Source organism: Nuphar pumila, chromosome 13 (assembly GCF_984573655.1).
Source record: "Nuphar pumila chromosome 13, dmNupPumi1.hap1.1, whole genome shotgun sequence".
Classification (NCBI taxonomy): domain Eukaryota; kingdom Viridiplantae; phylum Streptophyta; class Magnoliopsida; order Nymphaeales; family Nymphaeaceae; genus Nuphar; species Nuphar pumila.
Window position 1 is genome coordinate 17219044 of NC_143261.1, and position 17368 is coordinate 17236411.

Here is a 17368-nt window from a genome sequence, read left to right on the forward strand (position 1 = left end):
CACCATCAGAATACTCAATCTCCTGAGTCCTGACTTCCTATGCACATTCAATAACACAAACAGACGGGTCCACCACAAAAATTGGGAAAGTAGAGCCCATGGAGGCAGGGAACTCGCACCCTCTGCCTGCAGGCTTTTGGCCACACTGAACTGCACAGGTCGTAGTCCCGAGGAGATAGATAATAATGATAAGGTGTTTACAGTTTGGGGTCTCCCCCTTGCAGAAGTGGAAGACCCATCTGCTCTTCTCCTCTCTGTTAGCACCATCTTCCTCTTCTGGATCAAGGCTTGGGTTTTTCTCCCCTTCCCTTTTGCCCGACACAACACGTTACTGCAGGCACCATCCGTTGCAGATGTCTTCTAACTTTTCTCCATCGAATCCTGACTCTGATATCGCCTCTTCTTTTTCGACTCTCTTGCCACCATCGACGGTATGTGATTTGAGTAATCCATCGATGGCTTATAGCTTCGTCTATTTTAATGCATTTCGCCAATTTCGTATTTGGGTCTTTTTCGTTTTTTTTTCTGAAAGGTGGCCCAGACTAGGTTTCAGCGTCGAATTTAGGTTCTTGGGTTTCTCTCCTATCAACCCTTTTGTGATTGGTGGAAATTGGATTGTCTAAATCTAGTTAATTCTATGGTTTTGTTTTTAATGTTGGATGGCATTCTTTGTAGTAAAATGGGTATGAAGTTAGTCCTGGACTAGACTTCTGATTCTTGCCTGTGTTTTTCTCCTCTTCCATTTGTTCTTTGATTTGTAGATCTGCTTTTTTCAGACTGGAATTTGTGTTGTTATTCTCTTTTTGGATGCTCATATTTTGATAAAGTACTGTATTGAGAGAGTGCTTGATTCACAAATTCTTTTGCACGGACGTGTATTTTACATTCTAATGATTTTACATGCAAGATTTGTGCAAAAGCTTGTTTCAGTTTGGTACGTTTAATGTTGAAAATAGCTATAGTTTGTGTATTTCTCTAACCACATAAACATAAGCTAGAAAAACTAATTGGTGTGTTGTTTACTTGCAGTTTCATATACCAAAGATTAAGTTTTGTCAAACTTGTGGAGGCCAAACTAAGCATGTCGTGCCTGAAGGGGAAGAGAAGCTCAGAGCTGTCTGCACACTCTGCAATAAAGTGTACTACGAGAACCCAAAAATGGTCAGAAAATGATGCAAATATTGTATACCTAATTGATGCACTTGAATATTTAGGGACCACGGTTTTCATCTTCCATGTTGTCCTGGTCATTGCCATTGTCTTCATCATTGTTGCTATCCTGTATATATTGATTATTTTGTTTCCAAATTTTTACTTAATCGGTTCTAGAGAAAAGTAAAGTTACACCATAGATCTCTTTTTCTCATTAGATGTTCAATTTCTGTTGGATCATGTTATACAAACCACAACGGAAACGAAACAAACCTCAAGATAAAGGGAAGAAAAGAACATTAGAAGACACAAGATTTACATGGTTCGACAATCAGGCCTACATCCGCAGGCGAAAGAGGAGCAAAAAATCCACTAACAAATGCGAGAAAATAAAGTGGCGAGATTTAGAACTCTCAAAACCCTAATCCCCAATACACCCAAATTTCTCATACCCAACTCTCAAAAGGTGGCGGCTATAAATATTGCAAAGGGCATAAATCCCTAGCCAGTACAAAAGGAAAAAAATACAAAACTGGACAGGTCAGTACTAAGGTTTGATCCCTCCACTACCCCCACAAACCCCCATTGGAAATTCACATTGTACTGTCACCAAAATATTTCGGCCCAGAGCGGGTCCAAAAATTCAAGACACTCACAACATATCAGGATTAGCTTTCATGTCTTCTTCAGGTGTAGTCTCTATGTTACCTATTTTGATGAATGCCCTACCTTTTATATGAGTCTTTATTTTGTGTGCAGTAAACCGATTAATACTATTATCCTTTAATTTCCTTAGCTATTTTTATGTATTTTCCTGAATGTCTCTCTCTTTCTTTCATGCACACATTCTTGTGTGAACCAAGGTTGCCAGACTAGGAAGTGGAAGCAGAAAACGATATGGGAAGCGTAAGCGAGAAGTGATGCATTTTAAAATGTATAGAAAGTGAGAAGCGAGAAAAAAAAATGAAATATAAGAATTGAATGGGAATCAAAATGAAACACAAATAAAAACTAAAATAATAGTGACAAATATTAAATTTCATGTTTTTTTAGTGTAAGAATTAAATTTTTAACAAAAACTAAAAATGATGACTACCAATTTAGAGAAAGCACATGGAAGTGAGTGAGAAGAGTGAGAGAAAACACATAAAAAACAAGAAAAGCTGAGTAAGAGAACATCTAAGAAGAATAGATGAAGCGTTTGGAAAACATAGGAGAAGCGTGGGGGAATCAAAGTTCTCATCAAGTTTTAGAAGCGAGGAGTATCACGCTTCTAAAGCGAGTTTCCGAGAAGCAAGCTTCCCACCTATCTAAGAAGCTTCTGGTAACTCTGGTGTGAACACAGTCATGTGCATGCAAGCTACTTATATTACTTTCTATAAATTTTACTTTTTCATCATTGCTGTATTGTTCCTTTGAAACATTTGGTTTTTCATAAGATTGTATGCAGTGGCGACTAGTGAAGGTGTGGTTTCTTTGTGTGTCTTGGTATTCAAATTGGATTCTAGTGGATTTTATTATGCATCATTCTTTCAATAGCAGAGAATTAGTGCCACATATTCTTCAATTACAGTGTTGATTACAACTGATAACCTTTTGTTCTTCAGTAAGCTACAATATGATTTTCTTTTTATGTTGGAGATGATCCAGGTTGTTGGCTGCTTAGTTGAACACAATGACAAAATTTTGCTCTGCAAACGGAAGATTGAACCATCCTATGGGCTTTGGTATGTGTCAACTTATGTTTTTCTTTGTGCTCTACTTTCTATTGTAGCTGTAGTTCTCTATTTTTGTCTTTTACCTGAAAGTGGGTTGTAACTGACGCAATTAGATGACCATCTTCATAGCCCATGCCTTTGCTTACAAAAATAAAGTAATTTTATCAAGAGATAACATCAGTTGGGTCTGGATATTGGATCCAGATCCAGCATGTATAGAAGATCACTTTCTGTGCTACTTTCCTACTTTGTATACTTTCCTTATTATTGTTGTTTCCTTTGCATTTCAGTTTCCTTATTGAATAAGGAAATAGTTGTTATGTAAAGAAGGATTCTACGTCATCTTTTATAAAAAAGAGCATCATATCACCTATGTCACAGGGATTTGCCAAGACAGGTGTCGCACCCACATTGACGCGATGCGACGCGGGTGCGGCACCCGGTGCGGTCAACCCGACCCTGGGTGCGGTCAATGCACCCAGAGTCATTTTGGTCCGTTTTTTGGATTAAAAAAAAATTGCTTTGGAAAATTTTAAAAAAGAGACCCTTGCTTTAAATTCATTTAAAATGCATTGAACAACATTATTTTCAAGTGAATAAATTCTCATTAAACTCTCTCTCTCTCATTTAATAGTAATAAAACTTCCTCTCATCCACAAAAAACATAAAACGAGTTTCTCAACAAGGCAGCTTTGGAAAGTGTTGATAATAGAAAACAGTTTCCTAAAATCTATCTTGGAAATTAAAAGCTTTAATTGAGAATAGGAAAAGTCTCCTAAAGTCCAACGTGTAAATTAAACCCATATTTTGAAGTTTTAAATGATTTTATTTTGATTCTTGGAAATTAAAAGCTTTCATTGAGAATAGGAAAGGTCTCCTAAAGTCCAACGTGTAAATTAAACCCATATTTTGAAGTTTTAAATGATTTTATTTAGAAGTTTCAATTTTGGACCCCCCTTCTCTCTCTCTCTATATATATATATATATATTATTTTTTTTTTACATTTTTGCCCTTGTCGCACCCCCGCACCCGCACCCGCACCCGCACCCGCACCCATGTGACATAGCATATCACTAAGTTCCTCATTGGGAATGTGACATGGCGAATGTGCATTGATAGTCGAGCTATCAACAAAATAACTGTCAAGTATAGGTTCTCCATTCCAAGATTGGATGATTTGTTGGACCAACTGACTGGTTCAAAAATATTCTCCAAATTAGATCTACGTAGTGGATATCATCAAATACGAGTTAGACCTGGAGATGAATGAAAAACCGCATTCAAAACTCGTAATGGTCTCTATAAATGGCTCGTGATGCCATTTGGATTATCCAATGCTCTATCTACCTTCATGAGAATCATGAATCAAATTTTCCGACCTTACATCGACAAATTTTTGGTCATCTATTACGATGATATTCTCATTTACAGTCAAACTGAGCCCGAACATATGAAACACTTACGTTTAGTGTTCGACGTCCTTAAACGAGAGCAATTTTATGCATTCATAGATATTGTGTCTTCTGGGCCACTGAAGTCTTGTTTCTCGGTTATGTGGTGTCGACTTCAGATATATCTGTTGACCCCTCGAAGGTCGATTTGAGATTGGTCTGTGCCAACTTCTATCACTGCCGTTCGCAGCTTTCATGTATTAACTTCTTTTTATAGGAGGTTTATCCCGCATTTCAGCAGTATAGCTGCGCCATTGACTGATTGCATCAAAGGAAAGACTTTTCAATGGAATCCGAAAGCTCAACAATTTTTTGAGCGTTTAAAATCCTATCTTTGTTCGACGTCTGTGTTGGTCTTACCCAATTTCGAACTTGCTTTTGAATTATCGTGTGATGCGTTTGGAGTAGGAATAGGTGCTGTTTTGAGTCAAGAAGGTAAGCATGTTGCTTACTTTAGTGAGAAGCTAAATTGAAGTATAACACCTACGATAAAGAATTCTATGTGATTGTTAGAGCCTTAATGCACTGGAGGCATTATTTGATCCATCGAGAATTTATTCTCCATACTGACCATGAAGCTCTCAAATACGTCAATGGTCAGCATAAATTGAATGCCCGTAGAACCAAATGGGTTGAATACCTGCAAGAGTGTACTTTTATTTTGAAGCATAAGGCAAGAAATGATAATGTTGTGGCAGATGCCTTAAGCAGAAAAACCATTCTTCTGTCTACCATGAAGTTATCCGTTTGGGGTTTTGAAGAATTCGCTTCGTTATATGAGTCAGACAGTTATTTTTCGAAAATTGTTAATGAAGTGAATAATCATCCTCATGATGATTTCTCTCTAGTCGATGGGTTTTCATTTAAGGGCAATTTGCTGCTCCCTGAGACAACATTTAATTTCTAAGATACATAAAAAGGGATATTTTGGTCATGATAAAACTATGCAGTTGGTTTCTTCAACCTACTTTTGGCCCCACATTTGAAAGGATGTGAATAAATTTGTAGAAAAATGCCATGCGTGTCATATCGCTAAAGGAAACTTTACATATGCAGGGTTATATTTGCCTTTACCTATTCCTGAGAAACCTTGACAAGATATAACCATAGATTTTGTTTTAGGGTTGCCTAAGACCACTCATGGTCTTGATTCTATTTTTGTGGTCGTCGATCGATATACAAAAATGACCCGATTTATTCCGTGCCGGAAAACCATGGATGCGTCTCACATTGCAGATTTATTTTTCAAAGAAATTTATAAATTACATAGCATTCCAAAAACTATCACTTCTGATAGAGATGTTAAATTTGTAGGGCATTTTTGGCAACAATTATGGAAAAAGTTAGGAACTAACCTCCAATTTAGCATTGTGCATCATCCGCAGACCGACGGTCAAACTGAAGTTGTTAACCAGTCTTTAGAAAACCTATTACGAGCCTTACTTAATGATAAACCTAAGACATAGTCACAAATACTTGCACAAGCCGAATTTGCTTTCAATAAGTTTGTGAATCGTTCTACTGGATTTAGCCCTTTTACTGCTCTTTATGGTTTTAATCCATGTTCTCCTGTTGATTTAGCTTCTATCACTGTTGTTGGTCCTGTTTTAAATTTTGTTCAAGATCGTATTTCTTTTCTGCAAGATATTCATGAACATGTACATTTGAAGCTTCAGGACAACATAAGTATAAATCAAGCTACGACAAGAAGCATCGACAAGTATTGTTTGAAGCTAGAGATCTGGTATGGGTAACTTTTACTAAAGAACATTTGCCTCCTGAATTACATGGTAAGTTGGAGCCTAAGCGCATTGGTCATTGTGCAGTTACTGACGTCATTAATTCTAATGCTTAGGGTTCAACTGCCACCTCAATTCAAGACTTTGAACGTGTTCAACGTCAAACACTTGGAGAGGTACCATGGTGATGCCGGGAGCAAGGAGCCGACTTTTAGGACGAAGCCTTTTCAACCTGGGGGGGGATGATGCAGAGCATTCAGAGGTTCAGAGTTCAGAAGCGGAGTTGGATCCTAGTCCAACTCTCCAGACCTGATTAGGGCATCGCTACCCGAGGCGATCCACCCACGTGCAAGACATCCCTTGTCTTAGTGGATCCACTATTTAGTATATGCTCGCCTTGATCCTTCGCTTGATTCCATTACGCTCTTCATAAAATCACATTTTGGACATTTTGTTGTCAATCCTTATTTTATGTAATTTTTATTTTATTTTTATTTTTTTAGGTGCCAAATTCTACGGATCCGGATCCTGTAAGATTGTTTTGCGGCACTAGAGGGTGTATGAGGTACTCAGGGTAATTTTTTGTTTTTTCCGATTTAAAAAAACCTAATATCGTGAAGGGTTTTTGGAGCAAAAACATCATTTGGATCTTGGATCTTATCCAAGATCCAATTTAACCCAAACCCTAATTGGCACCACTTTGGGTTGGACACATGTAACCCCTTTTTGAATCAGTTTGACCGTAGGAGGTCAAAAGGGGCCGCTGGAGAAGCAATGATAGCCATTTTTGAAAGGAGCTCATGCATTGGGCAAGTGGGCGGTGACTTGGGGAAGTCCACCTCCCTTTGTGCATGATTGAAGCAAGTGGGCGGCAGCATTATGACACCTTTTTGAGAGCTTAAGACCCTCATGGTGGTCGACCATGAGGGCGGGTGGTTGTTTTGAGAAAAAAAGAAAAGAATTTCGAAATGGTGATAAGAGAGGGGAAGCTGTTATTTGAAGGGTGAACATAGTCTCGGTATTTTGACCGTATCTCCCTAGATACTGGTTCAAGTTGCATGATCTTTAGCTTGCTGGAAAGCTAAGATCCTGATTTACAAGTTTTCTGTTTATCATTTGGCTTGATTCGGCTCGGTTAAGCCGCTAAAGTCCTAGACAAGTTGCCTATTGACGACATCAAGGAAGAAGGTGAAAGGAAAACGCGAGTTGGAGCTTGGCGTGTGCTTGAAGGTTCAATTGGAGAAGGGCACGTTGGTTGAGTTGTTGCAGGAGTCACATGCACGGCTGGAGGGCTCATCATCTCCCACCTTCCACGAACTGGTGATGGTGTTGGCTGCTGCCCAGCTGCACCATCTTCTTTACGAAACTATGTTTGCATCCCTTGATATCTTGTTATTTTTGGTGCTTCGATCTCGATGTTCGTTGAATATAACCGCAAACTAATTGATTGTTGTCAATGTACTGAGTGTTTAGAAGCATTTATTGTTATTGAATGTGATTTTCAGTCATATCTTGATTCTCAGCATTGTGGTTTATCCATTTTGTTTTTCTGTCAAAAATCGAATTCCCGGTTTTGGAGTTGTCAGAGACAACTCCAAAGAATCGACTGTATCTACTAAGATACTGGTCCGATTTCGGTGTTCTTGGGCTTTTTGGAAAGCTAAGACACGGGCCTACAACATTGTTGTTGAGGTCGCGGCCTGATTCGGCCGACAGGGTCCCGAAAATTCCCTATCAAGCGGTCGGTCGGACAAAATCTGTGAGACCCTGTTCCGTCCAGAACATTGTGAACAATGTTTCGTATGTTGGGGATTTCTCACGATTAGGGGTGGCAATCGGGTCGGGTTGGCGAGTTGGCAGGTTGGCGTGTCAGCATACCTCAACCCGAACCCGACCCGTTTATTAAACGGGTCGGCTGTGGCAAACACGAACCCGACCCGTTTAATAAACGGGTAACCCGACACGACCCGCCAACCCATTTAATAAATGGGTTGGGTCGGGTAAACGGGTTTTCAGGTTCGCGGGTCGGGTTGGCGGGTTGACGGATTGGGTTGGCAGGTAGGCAGGTTGGCGGGTCGGGTTGGCGGGTCGGGTTGACGGGTCGGGCAGACGGGTTGACGGGTTGACCCACCCGCCTAACCCGTTTATTAAACGGGTCAGCCGGGTTGGCAGGTTGGCATACCCCCAACCCGAACCCGACCTGTTTAATAAACGGGTTACGCGGGTCGACCCGTTTATTAAACGGGTTGGCTTAAGCCCAACCCGAACCCGCCTAAGAGGCGGGTTGGCGGGTCGGGTCAGAAATTGCCACCCCTACTCACGATTCCTTCCATTAAAATGTGATCCATTTGTTTGTGTAGAAAGATAAAACAAAGATGTAAATTTTTCATGTTTTCCATTTTAATCTATTCAGACTGCAAGTAGCCTGAAAAAAGTCTATCTTTCTGTATTTGTCTTAGGTTTGAATATAATATTCACTGTTATAACATTCTGTGTATGACTGCTTAATTTTCGAATATCTGAATATGTATGGTGTGAAATCGAAATCCGAAAGTTAGTCTGGTTAGCTAACATTCGTCTGCACCATAGTGAAGTTCGGGGTTTCTTCTGAAACCCTCATCTGTATGCCTGAATTCGAGGTGATTCGCGTGGCCAACTAAAACCCCTTTATCAGGTTAGGTTAGTTAACAATTAGATCGTCAGGGATCTTTAAAATTCAATAGAGGTGCGTAGGTTTGCTCAAAAATTACGAGCTATAGCTTTCTAGAAAGGTATGAATTAGACCTTCAGTTCATCTATTGGGAGTTTTCGCAAACTCCATCGTCTAAGGCATCAAAACCCTCTTCAAACAGGTTGTCCACCGAACCCGGAGAGCCTGTCCCAGATTTGACTATCAGTCCTGGTTTTGAGTCCGTGGAGCGGTCATTCTTGATCTGAATCCAGTGATTTTGGATTCATTGGAAAGGTGTGCGAGTCACACACAACTTTCCTTTGGACCGCTTCTGTCGAAACAGAGTGCACGAGTCCCGAAAGCCCTATTTTCAGAGTCTTGTTCAGACTCATCTTAATGAAAAAGCTTCCACGCGTATTGAGATCCATTTGGATCTTGGATCGTGGATCGGTGCATACTGAGTCTACATCAGTTTTGTACCGATATTTTTTGTTCTCAATCTACTTTGTACTACTGTTATATGATTAAGTGTAACACACCCAAAATTTTAACCTTAATTATTGTTCAAATATTGAAATTTTATGACCATTTTTTTTGATAAGTATAAGTAAATCATATCTTATAATGCGAAAACGATTTTAAAAAATGGTTAAGTCTTTGACGGGGTTACACTAAAGATAACAATCAAAATGTACGGGATATACACATTTCAAACCACGTACAATATAAGACTGAAATATGAAGAGTTTTAATTTTATTTCAAATTAGATTATAAAAACAATAGTTCTGTCTCTACATGATCAAGTATTTAAAATGAAAAGATCATGTTTACCAAGGCCGCAAGGTAAGAGTGGACCCTCGAGGATGCAGTCTCACAAGCCTTTCGCTCCAACTACTCATCATACTTTACCTGCATTACCTATCCTCCGTAAAACGAGACCAGACTTGCTAAAGTCTAGTAAAACAACCCAAACTTAAACTTAAAGAAAACATATCAAGCATAAAAAGGTAAATACATGATATATTATTCATCAATCGTCAAGTGATAGACAAGGGAACAACGTCCTATGAGTCATTCATTTCAATCATTCGAACATAAAGCATTTAATCACTTAATATTCTATTCAACCTTAACTCACATAATAAAGTATAATCTATATGCATTCAAGTCATACAAATCATCGCATATATATATAAGACATTCAGATCATTGCATAATTTTCATATGCATTCATAATTCTTATAAACACTAAGTCAAATCACATTTGACCATTCTTGCGAGAAACACGCGCATATATGTTCTAAGTAATTTAATTAGATATTCGTGATACACATCAATCGTAATACATAGGTGTAATATATTCACTCATATAATCATAATGCAATCATTTGCAATGAAACTATGTAGGCGTGATGTATCATTCACCGAATAAGTCAAAATTAGTTATTTGTAGGTGTAATGTGTCATTCACTTATACGCTAACATAAGCCTCACAATCATAATCTCATATTAAGATCTAAAATCAATAAGGATCTGATTCTCACATCTGAGTTCAACATATAATCATCTACAACAGAAAAGTCAAATCTATAGATTTATAACTGGCTATCTCAATCAACTCAGAAGATCATCACAATTCATCATAACATTTAATCGTATAAATATTCACAAGATCCACACAGGATTGCCTGGTCTGGGAAATGTCCAACCTCACAATATGTTACTGCCCTAGACGGATGGTTTGCCTGGTCTTGAACAATGCACTTTCTTATAGAAATATGCCGTCTTCGCGAGCTGCCCGTTCTTGGATAATGCACTTCCTCACAGAGACTTACCGCTCTAGCCAGATTACCTGATTTGGTCATGCACACCCCCACAAAGAATCCTTTGGGAACAGTTTCTCAACGGGTATCATATTCAATGAAAACTATTGTGATACATGCATCAATACAATTGACCACTCTCAGGGTCGATAGCCAACAACATGGGCACAAACATGTATACAATCAATATTTATCACATCATACATCACTTCATATGACACTTAAATCATAAAATCACACATTTAACCAATAATGTTTTATGAACCAGAGTTTACTATTGAACTTAAACATTTATCGCATGCATCCATAATTTCATATCACGTGATATTTAAATCATATCAGAAGCATATTATCTTATGCATCATATCATTACCACAAGAAACATTGCATTTCGTAAATTAAACATCAAATCATGCGTAAACAAAACATGAGTTCTATGCATGCATACGTGAACATGCACATTTCATAATACGAAGCAACTAAACCTCAACATGCATAACCCCTACGTAGTTCGAGTTATGCACATAAGATTCAAATCATATATGCATTGTTTCTCCACATGAATCAATATGCAAACAAACATTTCATGCATAATGTGTCTTACACATTATATATATATATATATATATAGCATTCACACAAGTCATGGTTCGTTCATGAGAGCACAGGACGTATCAGTCCATGCATAACGATATTTGCATAATCCTATCATGAACATGATTCTATCGCTTATGCTTTCGTGCATGATTATACAATTATTATTTCATACTAGTATTCAATATGATCATGTCAAACACATCAATTTATGCGACATTCATTCATAGAAATGCATGCTCAAACATGTACCTGTAACAAACACACTCTATATTTTGCTATCTAAAATCATGATGATTATGATCACCGAATTACGATAAGAAAACCACTTCTATTCTCATACATTTAAATCATGCTCAGCATGATCTCCGAACTACAATCACAACAGTACTAAATATCTACAACTAAGTGATATGTCTGGGTAAGAAAGTGTTGCATACAATAAAAATAAATTTATTGGGTGATGCATTTGTGCCACGTACTTACCACGGGCATTTACCCGATTTGCATTTCGCATTGCATTGCATTTAATGCACATTGACTTATAGTTGTGTTAATGCTTAGCGTAAGTATCACATTTTTAGTATATCTTGCACTCAAATCAGTTAAACATATAGGCAGCCATAACACCTCTAGATATCCACAACTACGTGCGGTGTGTGCGCATAACTTGTATTTGCAATTCAGTGAAGTATTTAGTACAACATCATGCTTATGCAATTAGTGCCTAAACATGCTCTCTACAAGTTCAGTTAAGGAAACTTACTTTATAATGTGAAGAACAATAAATCGAAACCCAAAAGACCGAGGGGTTTCAAAATTCGCAAAGACCGCTCAAGCAACGATGCACTGAACGCTTGGTGCGCGATCGAAAATGCCAAAAGCTCTAAAAATATGAAATCCCTAAATATCCAGAAAGATAGGGTGAACTACCAATAAATATTAGTTGCTGAACAAAAAACACTGTATACACCAACATCTTTATCTCACCAAATTTGGTTACTGCAAAACATAGATTAAATATTTTAAATAGTACTTTTGATTAAAATGACCAAAATGCCCACAAATGCATATTCATTCACACCATAAGAATGTACATGAATAACAAATTTCATATGCATATGGACACATCATGTTTTATCTCATGCATATAATTCATGCACATTGACTATATTGACGCAACATAATTAACTTCCAAAAAATCAAGTGTTCATAATATGCACATTTATGCCATTATTATATTAGATTTGCATGATCATGAATACAATCATTACTTTTGTTAAAATCGGGCAAATCGGTTATAACACATTGTTACCGAGCCCCGAAACTATGCTGCCCACACACGGGACAACAGTGGTAGTCACATTGAAAATATTTCCAACAATTACATGGAAGCATACCTAATAACTATATGAAAACATGCATAACAATCCGGTCATAAAAATGCATAATCTGGACATGGGCAAACACATAAATCTGAATATTAAACATGTATAAATTTAAACATTCAACATGTATAAATTTGAACCTTTAACATATGTAAATCTGAACATAAATATGAGCATTTAACATATGTAGATCTGGACATTTATCACGCATACACATGAATATGTAAATTTGGACATTATCAGGCATATTTATCTATTTTTTTGAAAATTACCCAGTCGATGCAGTCGGCTGGGTTCAGCAGGGTGTGAATCTGCCCAGCCGATGTAGTCGGTTGGGCTCAGTAGTCTTAGAAACTGCCTAGCTGACTGAAGGTCGGCTGGGCTTTACAAAAGCCCCCTTTTTTTTTCTTAAACTGTGTAAGAATATATATTAACTCCGCCTGTGTATAACTGTTTAGTTATAAATAAGATGAGAGAGAATCGTTTACGGTGGTTTGAACATATTCGACGAAGGCCTAATGATGCTCCAGTTAGAAGGGTGGAGAAATGAGAAAATATATTAGTTAAAAGAGGTCGGGTAGGCCTAGGAAGACATGGATGGAGGTGATAAGAAAGGATATGAATGCTTTGAACCTCACCGAGGACATGGCATTGGATAGAAATGAATGGAGGAGAAGGATTTATGTGGAAGACCCATAATGATTTTCTTTGTTGGTTCATATCGCCGACCCCAATTGTTTTGGGATAAAGGCGTAGTTGTTGTTGTGTAAGAATATATATTGAATGAACCAGAAGAATGCAGTCACTTAACATGTTTGAGTATGAAGGTTAACTGGACATGGGCAAAAAACGTATTTATAGATGCTTGTCTGCATTTTTCAGGATACACATTTAACTGAGCTAGAAACAAAGGCATGAGCACAAGACACGCCAAAAATCAACAAATAAAATGCTCACAAAACCTAGGTTTTCTCAACTGCTACAAGACTGAAATAAATTAGATTTTGTTTAGTTTACCCAAGACAGGAAAAAGAAATGACACACAGACTAACTATGTTTTCTTTTATCAATAAACGCATTCCCTACATCCTCAATAGATTTTTTTTTTATAGACAACGAACAAACACTAACAACATTCAGCATGGCACAAATAGAAAATTGCTCCAATAGTCATGCTAATTCAATGGAGACATCAACTGCATTTGGTTCATGAATAGGATATGAAAACATTCAAATATGTTCATAAGGATATCAGAATTTCTCAATAGCAAACAATGTTACAGCAAATTCTGGAAATCAACATTAACAATTCTCACTTTCGAATACTAGAGTAGGACAAAACTGAACCACAAAGAGGATTGGTGTTAACTCTGCCCAGCCGACTGCAGTCAGTTGGGGCTTAATAGAATATAACTCTGCAGTTGGCTGGGCTCATCAAAAGCCCCACTTACTATTATATATATATATATATATATATATATATATATATATATATATATAATGCTGCGGCAGACCCGGTTTGTGTCAAATCTAGCCCAAACCGCAGCTGTGATTCACATAGACAACATCTTATATATGTACATAGGCTTTGACGCATATGTATATATATGCATACATACACGTATATGTGCATTAATCATAAATAAAACATGTTTTTTGCCATGAAAAAGGGTTTAAATCTGAAATACACGTAACCAGCCACGCATAAGTCATTTTTTTTTCATAAGTTAAATATGGAAAACTAAATCAGATTCATGGGTTCCTTCAAAAATATCACCTAAATCTGATTTAGGCTCTTTTTTCCCATTCGAATCAAAAGAAAAAGCCCTACCTTCGATCGGAGATGAAACCCCCCCGAAAAATAACGTCGAATGATTGGAACGGAAGGAAGCCCTCTTTCTTCTTCTTCCTTCTTTCCTTCCTCTTTTCCCTTTCTCTTTTTTTTCTCTTTCTTTCTTTTCTTTCTTTTTCCTTCTTCCCTCTCTCTCTCTAGAAAACGAAATCTAGAGAGAGGGACAAGTTAAACCATTTTATAATTTTTTTAATTAATTTTTTTTTTGTCTTCTAGAGAGAGGGTGACGTCCTTCTCGCGATTCTCACCCATTTGGCTATGAGATAGAGTTCTTCTAATGTAAAACTCTATCTCTAACTTCCTCTTTCCTTATTTCTTTATGTTGACTTTTCCAAATCCTTTCACTATCCAATTACTTACTTTTTTGTTTACCCAACCAAATTGGGCTCTTCTAGAGACCCCACCATTTGGTAACTATTATATTAACAAAAATTTGGAATTTAATAATTTTTAATATTAATTTAATTAATTATTATTTATTTATTAATTAATTAATATCTAACAAATTCTAGAGGGTGCCTTATCCCTCTGAGAGCCTTTTTTACTTTAAATTTCCTTAAATTAAACCTTTATATTGAATTTTACAACTTTAATTTTTGTTGGATCTGGATCCAGATCTAAGATCCAAATCCAAATCCAAAGTCTATTTGAATCCTAAGCTAGATAAGATATTAATTAATATGGGTCTTGGACTGAGTTCAGATCCATATTAACTTGGATCATGTGGATTGGATCCAGTCCGATCCAATCCAGACCCCCGTCCCATCGAAACAGGCCTTTTTTGAAAAAATGCATCTTTAGGCCCAACCGTAACCCGAATTCAGAAAAATCAAATACCGTTGAACTCAGAATTTTGAGGCACATCTAGCCATATATAATTTGTTTTTCGCCTCTGAATTTCACCTGAATTTAACTTGAATTTCGCTTGATTTTAAAGGTTGAAAATAAAAGTTTTTATCACCTTTTAATTGGCTTGTTTCGATCTCGTTGATGAGACCTGGGCTAAGCCCGAACTCACATATTATAACCTAACATCGAGTGTTTTACCAACATTTCTATGACACTTAGTCAAATTTTCAAAAATCTATTAATTTAACTAAGTATAAAAACACACGATATTACATTCATACCCCCTTAAAAGAATTTCGTCCACGAAATTAGAATGTACCAAAAAGGTGTGGGTATACATCTAAAATATGAAAAGTTATTAGAAATTATACCCTGATCAAACCTACCCCCTTAGGATTGATCCTCGCAACAATCATAATTGCAAAATCACGTCAAATTCCTAATTCACATAAAAAGGAATTAAGCCATTCTCACAGTCTATTATATGAAATTTAAACAAATTCATATTAGTAAAAAAAAATCAGATATCCCTTACCAGTGATGGAGACTGCTCTGGAGTACGAGTCGTGACGTTCTGACATTTTTGACAGAGCTCGACTGCCAAAAAAAAATTTGGTACACAAAAATGGTTAAAATATAAGATATTGTGGTTTGCTCTGATACCAAACCTGTAACGACCCCAACTCATTCCCGTTGGAAAGTAAAAATTTTATTTTATTTTTAAAAACAATTGTGGAAACTATACCCAGAGATCCAGGGCCTTACAGACATAATCACAATCCACACCACAAGGGATCTTACATTAACTATCAACTAACTAAAATAACTTTATTCATCAATAACTAGAGTTTGAGAACAATAAGCAAATGAATATCAATAAAAATAGGGCCACACTGTCCAAAAGTAAAACGTCAAAGCAATCACGCAGTTCTCGTAGGCTCCTTGTATTAATTGGTTTCATCACTCGGCTTCAGAGGTTGTAAAAAGCATAAATAATACGGGATCCAAATTATAGATCTTGCATTCGACTTTCTCTAACAATTCAAATAGGCAAAAAAAGCATAAATCAAATTCATGTAACACTTTTAAAGGAATACAACTACAATAATTTCATAATCCAAATAATCATTCATGCATTAAAGAACAATTTTCATGTAACAACAATATATCATATGTGAAAGAATAGGTAAAGATGCATGAACTAATGCAAAACATTAAATATGCATGATATCAATGCACATGCGAGAATAACTTATTAAGTTATTATTAGAGTTTTTTTTGTATGCATGTCCCTATTAAATGCACACAATTTTAGTTCTACTTTCCATTAAAAGTCGCGGATACTCAAAACGGGCACAACAAATTCTCGAAGTTCAAGTTAAGTTCTCAGTTGTAGCTTAACACACAATTTGTATTTTATTACTGGGTTTCACACTTGTCCCTCGACCGATATCAGCACCATCCATCGGAATATTAAATTAAGCATATATTATTGTTTCTTAATTGACATCAATATTGGTTTCTTTATTTCTTTTCTTATTTGAAGTCACTTTGGTTATATTAGATCTGTCCTTGCATGTTCAGTCTTACATATCTGAAAATTTGATTTGTGATTCAGATCTAAAACTCCTGATTGACATCAAAATAGTTCCTTTCTTTCTTCCTTGTTTAACATCACACCCTTGAGATTTTCCTATTCTGTTTAAATTCTTACCGTGTTGTTTTAGTTTTACATATCTAAAATCTGTTTTAAAATTGTTCCTTATCCAGTTTTTCAGATCTGAAGCCAGATTACAGAAATTCTGTTGTGCTTATTTCTTCTTGATCATCATGTCACCTCTTGGCCTTTAATATAGATATATAAAAAAAGGGAGGTTATTTTATATAAAAAATTGTGGGTTTCTGAACACCACATGACTCTTTATGTCTACTATGTTTACCTACAAAAAAAAATATTGGTCCAGCTTCATTTGCATTGCCGTGATTAATTAAGTATTCCTTTTGTTTCAAGTCTTTTATTCTGGTATGGTTTCCCATGGATTCAATTCCTCAACGGTCCTTGTCCTCCGCCTTTCTACCCTAATTGGTTTCTGAAAAATTAAACAATTCCAACTTTTTACTTGGAAGAG

General features: G+C 36.7%; 1 protein-coding gene across 1 annotated transcript in view; it reads left to right on the top strand.

Annotated features, from left to right (window-relative positions):
• The first annotated feature begins 91 nt into the window (after positions 1–91).
• LOC149817947 (nudix hydrolase 23, chloroplastic-like) overlaps positions 92–17368 on the top strand; it is a 30031-nt gene continuing 12754 nt past the window's right edge. The window contains exons 1-3 of the mRNA XM_089984596.1: positions 92–431; positions 1030–1161; positions 2803–2879. Coding sequence (XP_089840722.1) covers positions 186–431; positions 1030–1161; positions 2803–2879 — 455 coding nt within the window. The 5' untranslated portion in view covers positions 92–185. The remainder of the gene's footprint in view (positions 432–1029; positions 1162–2802; positions 2880–17368) is intronic.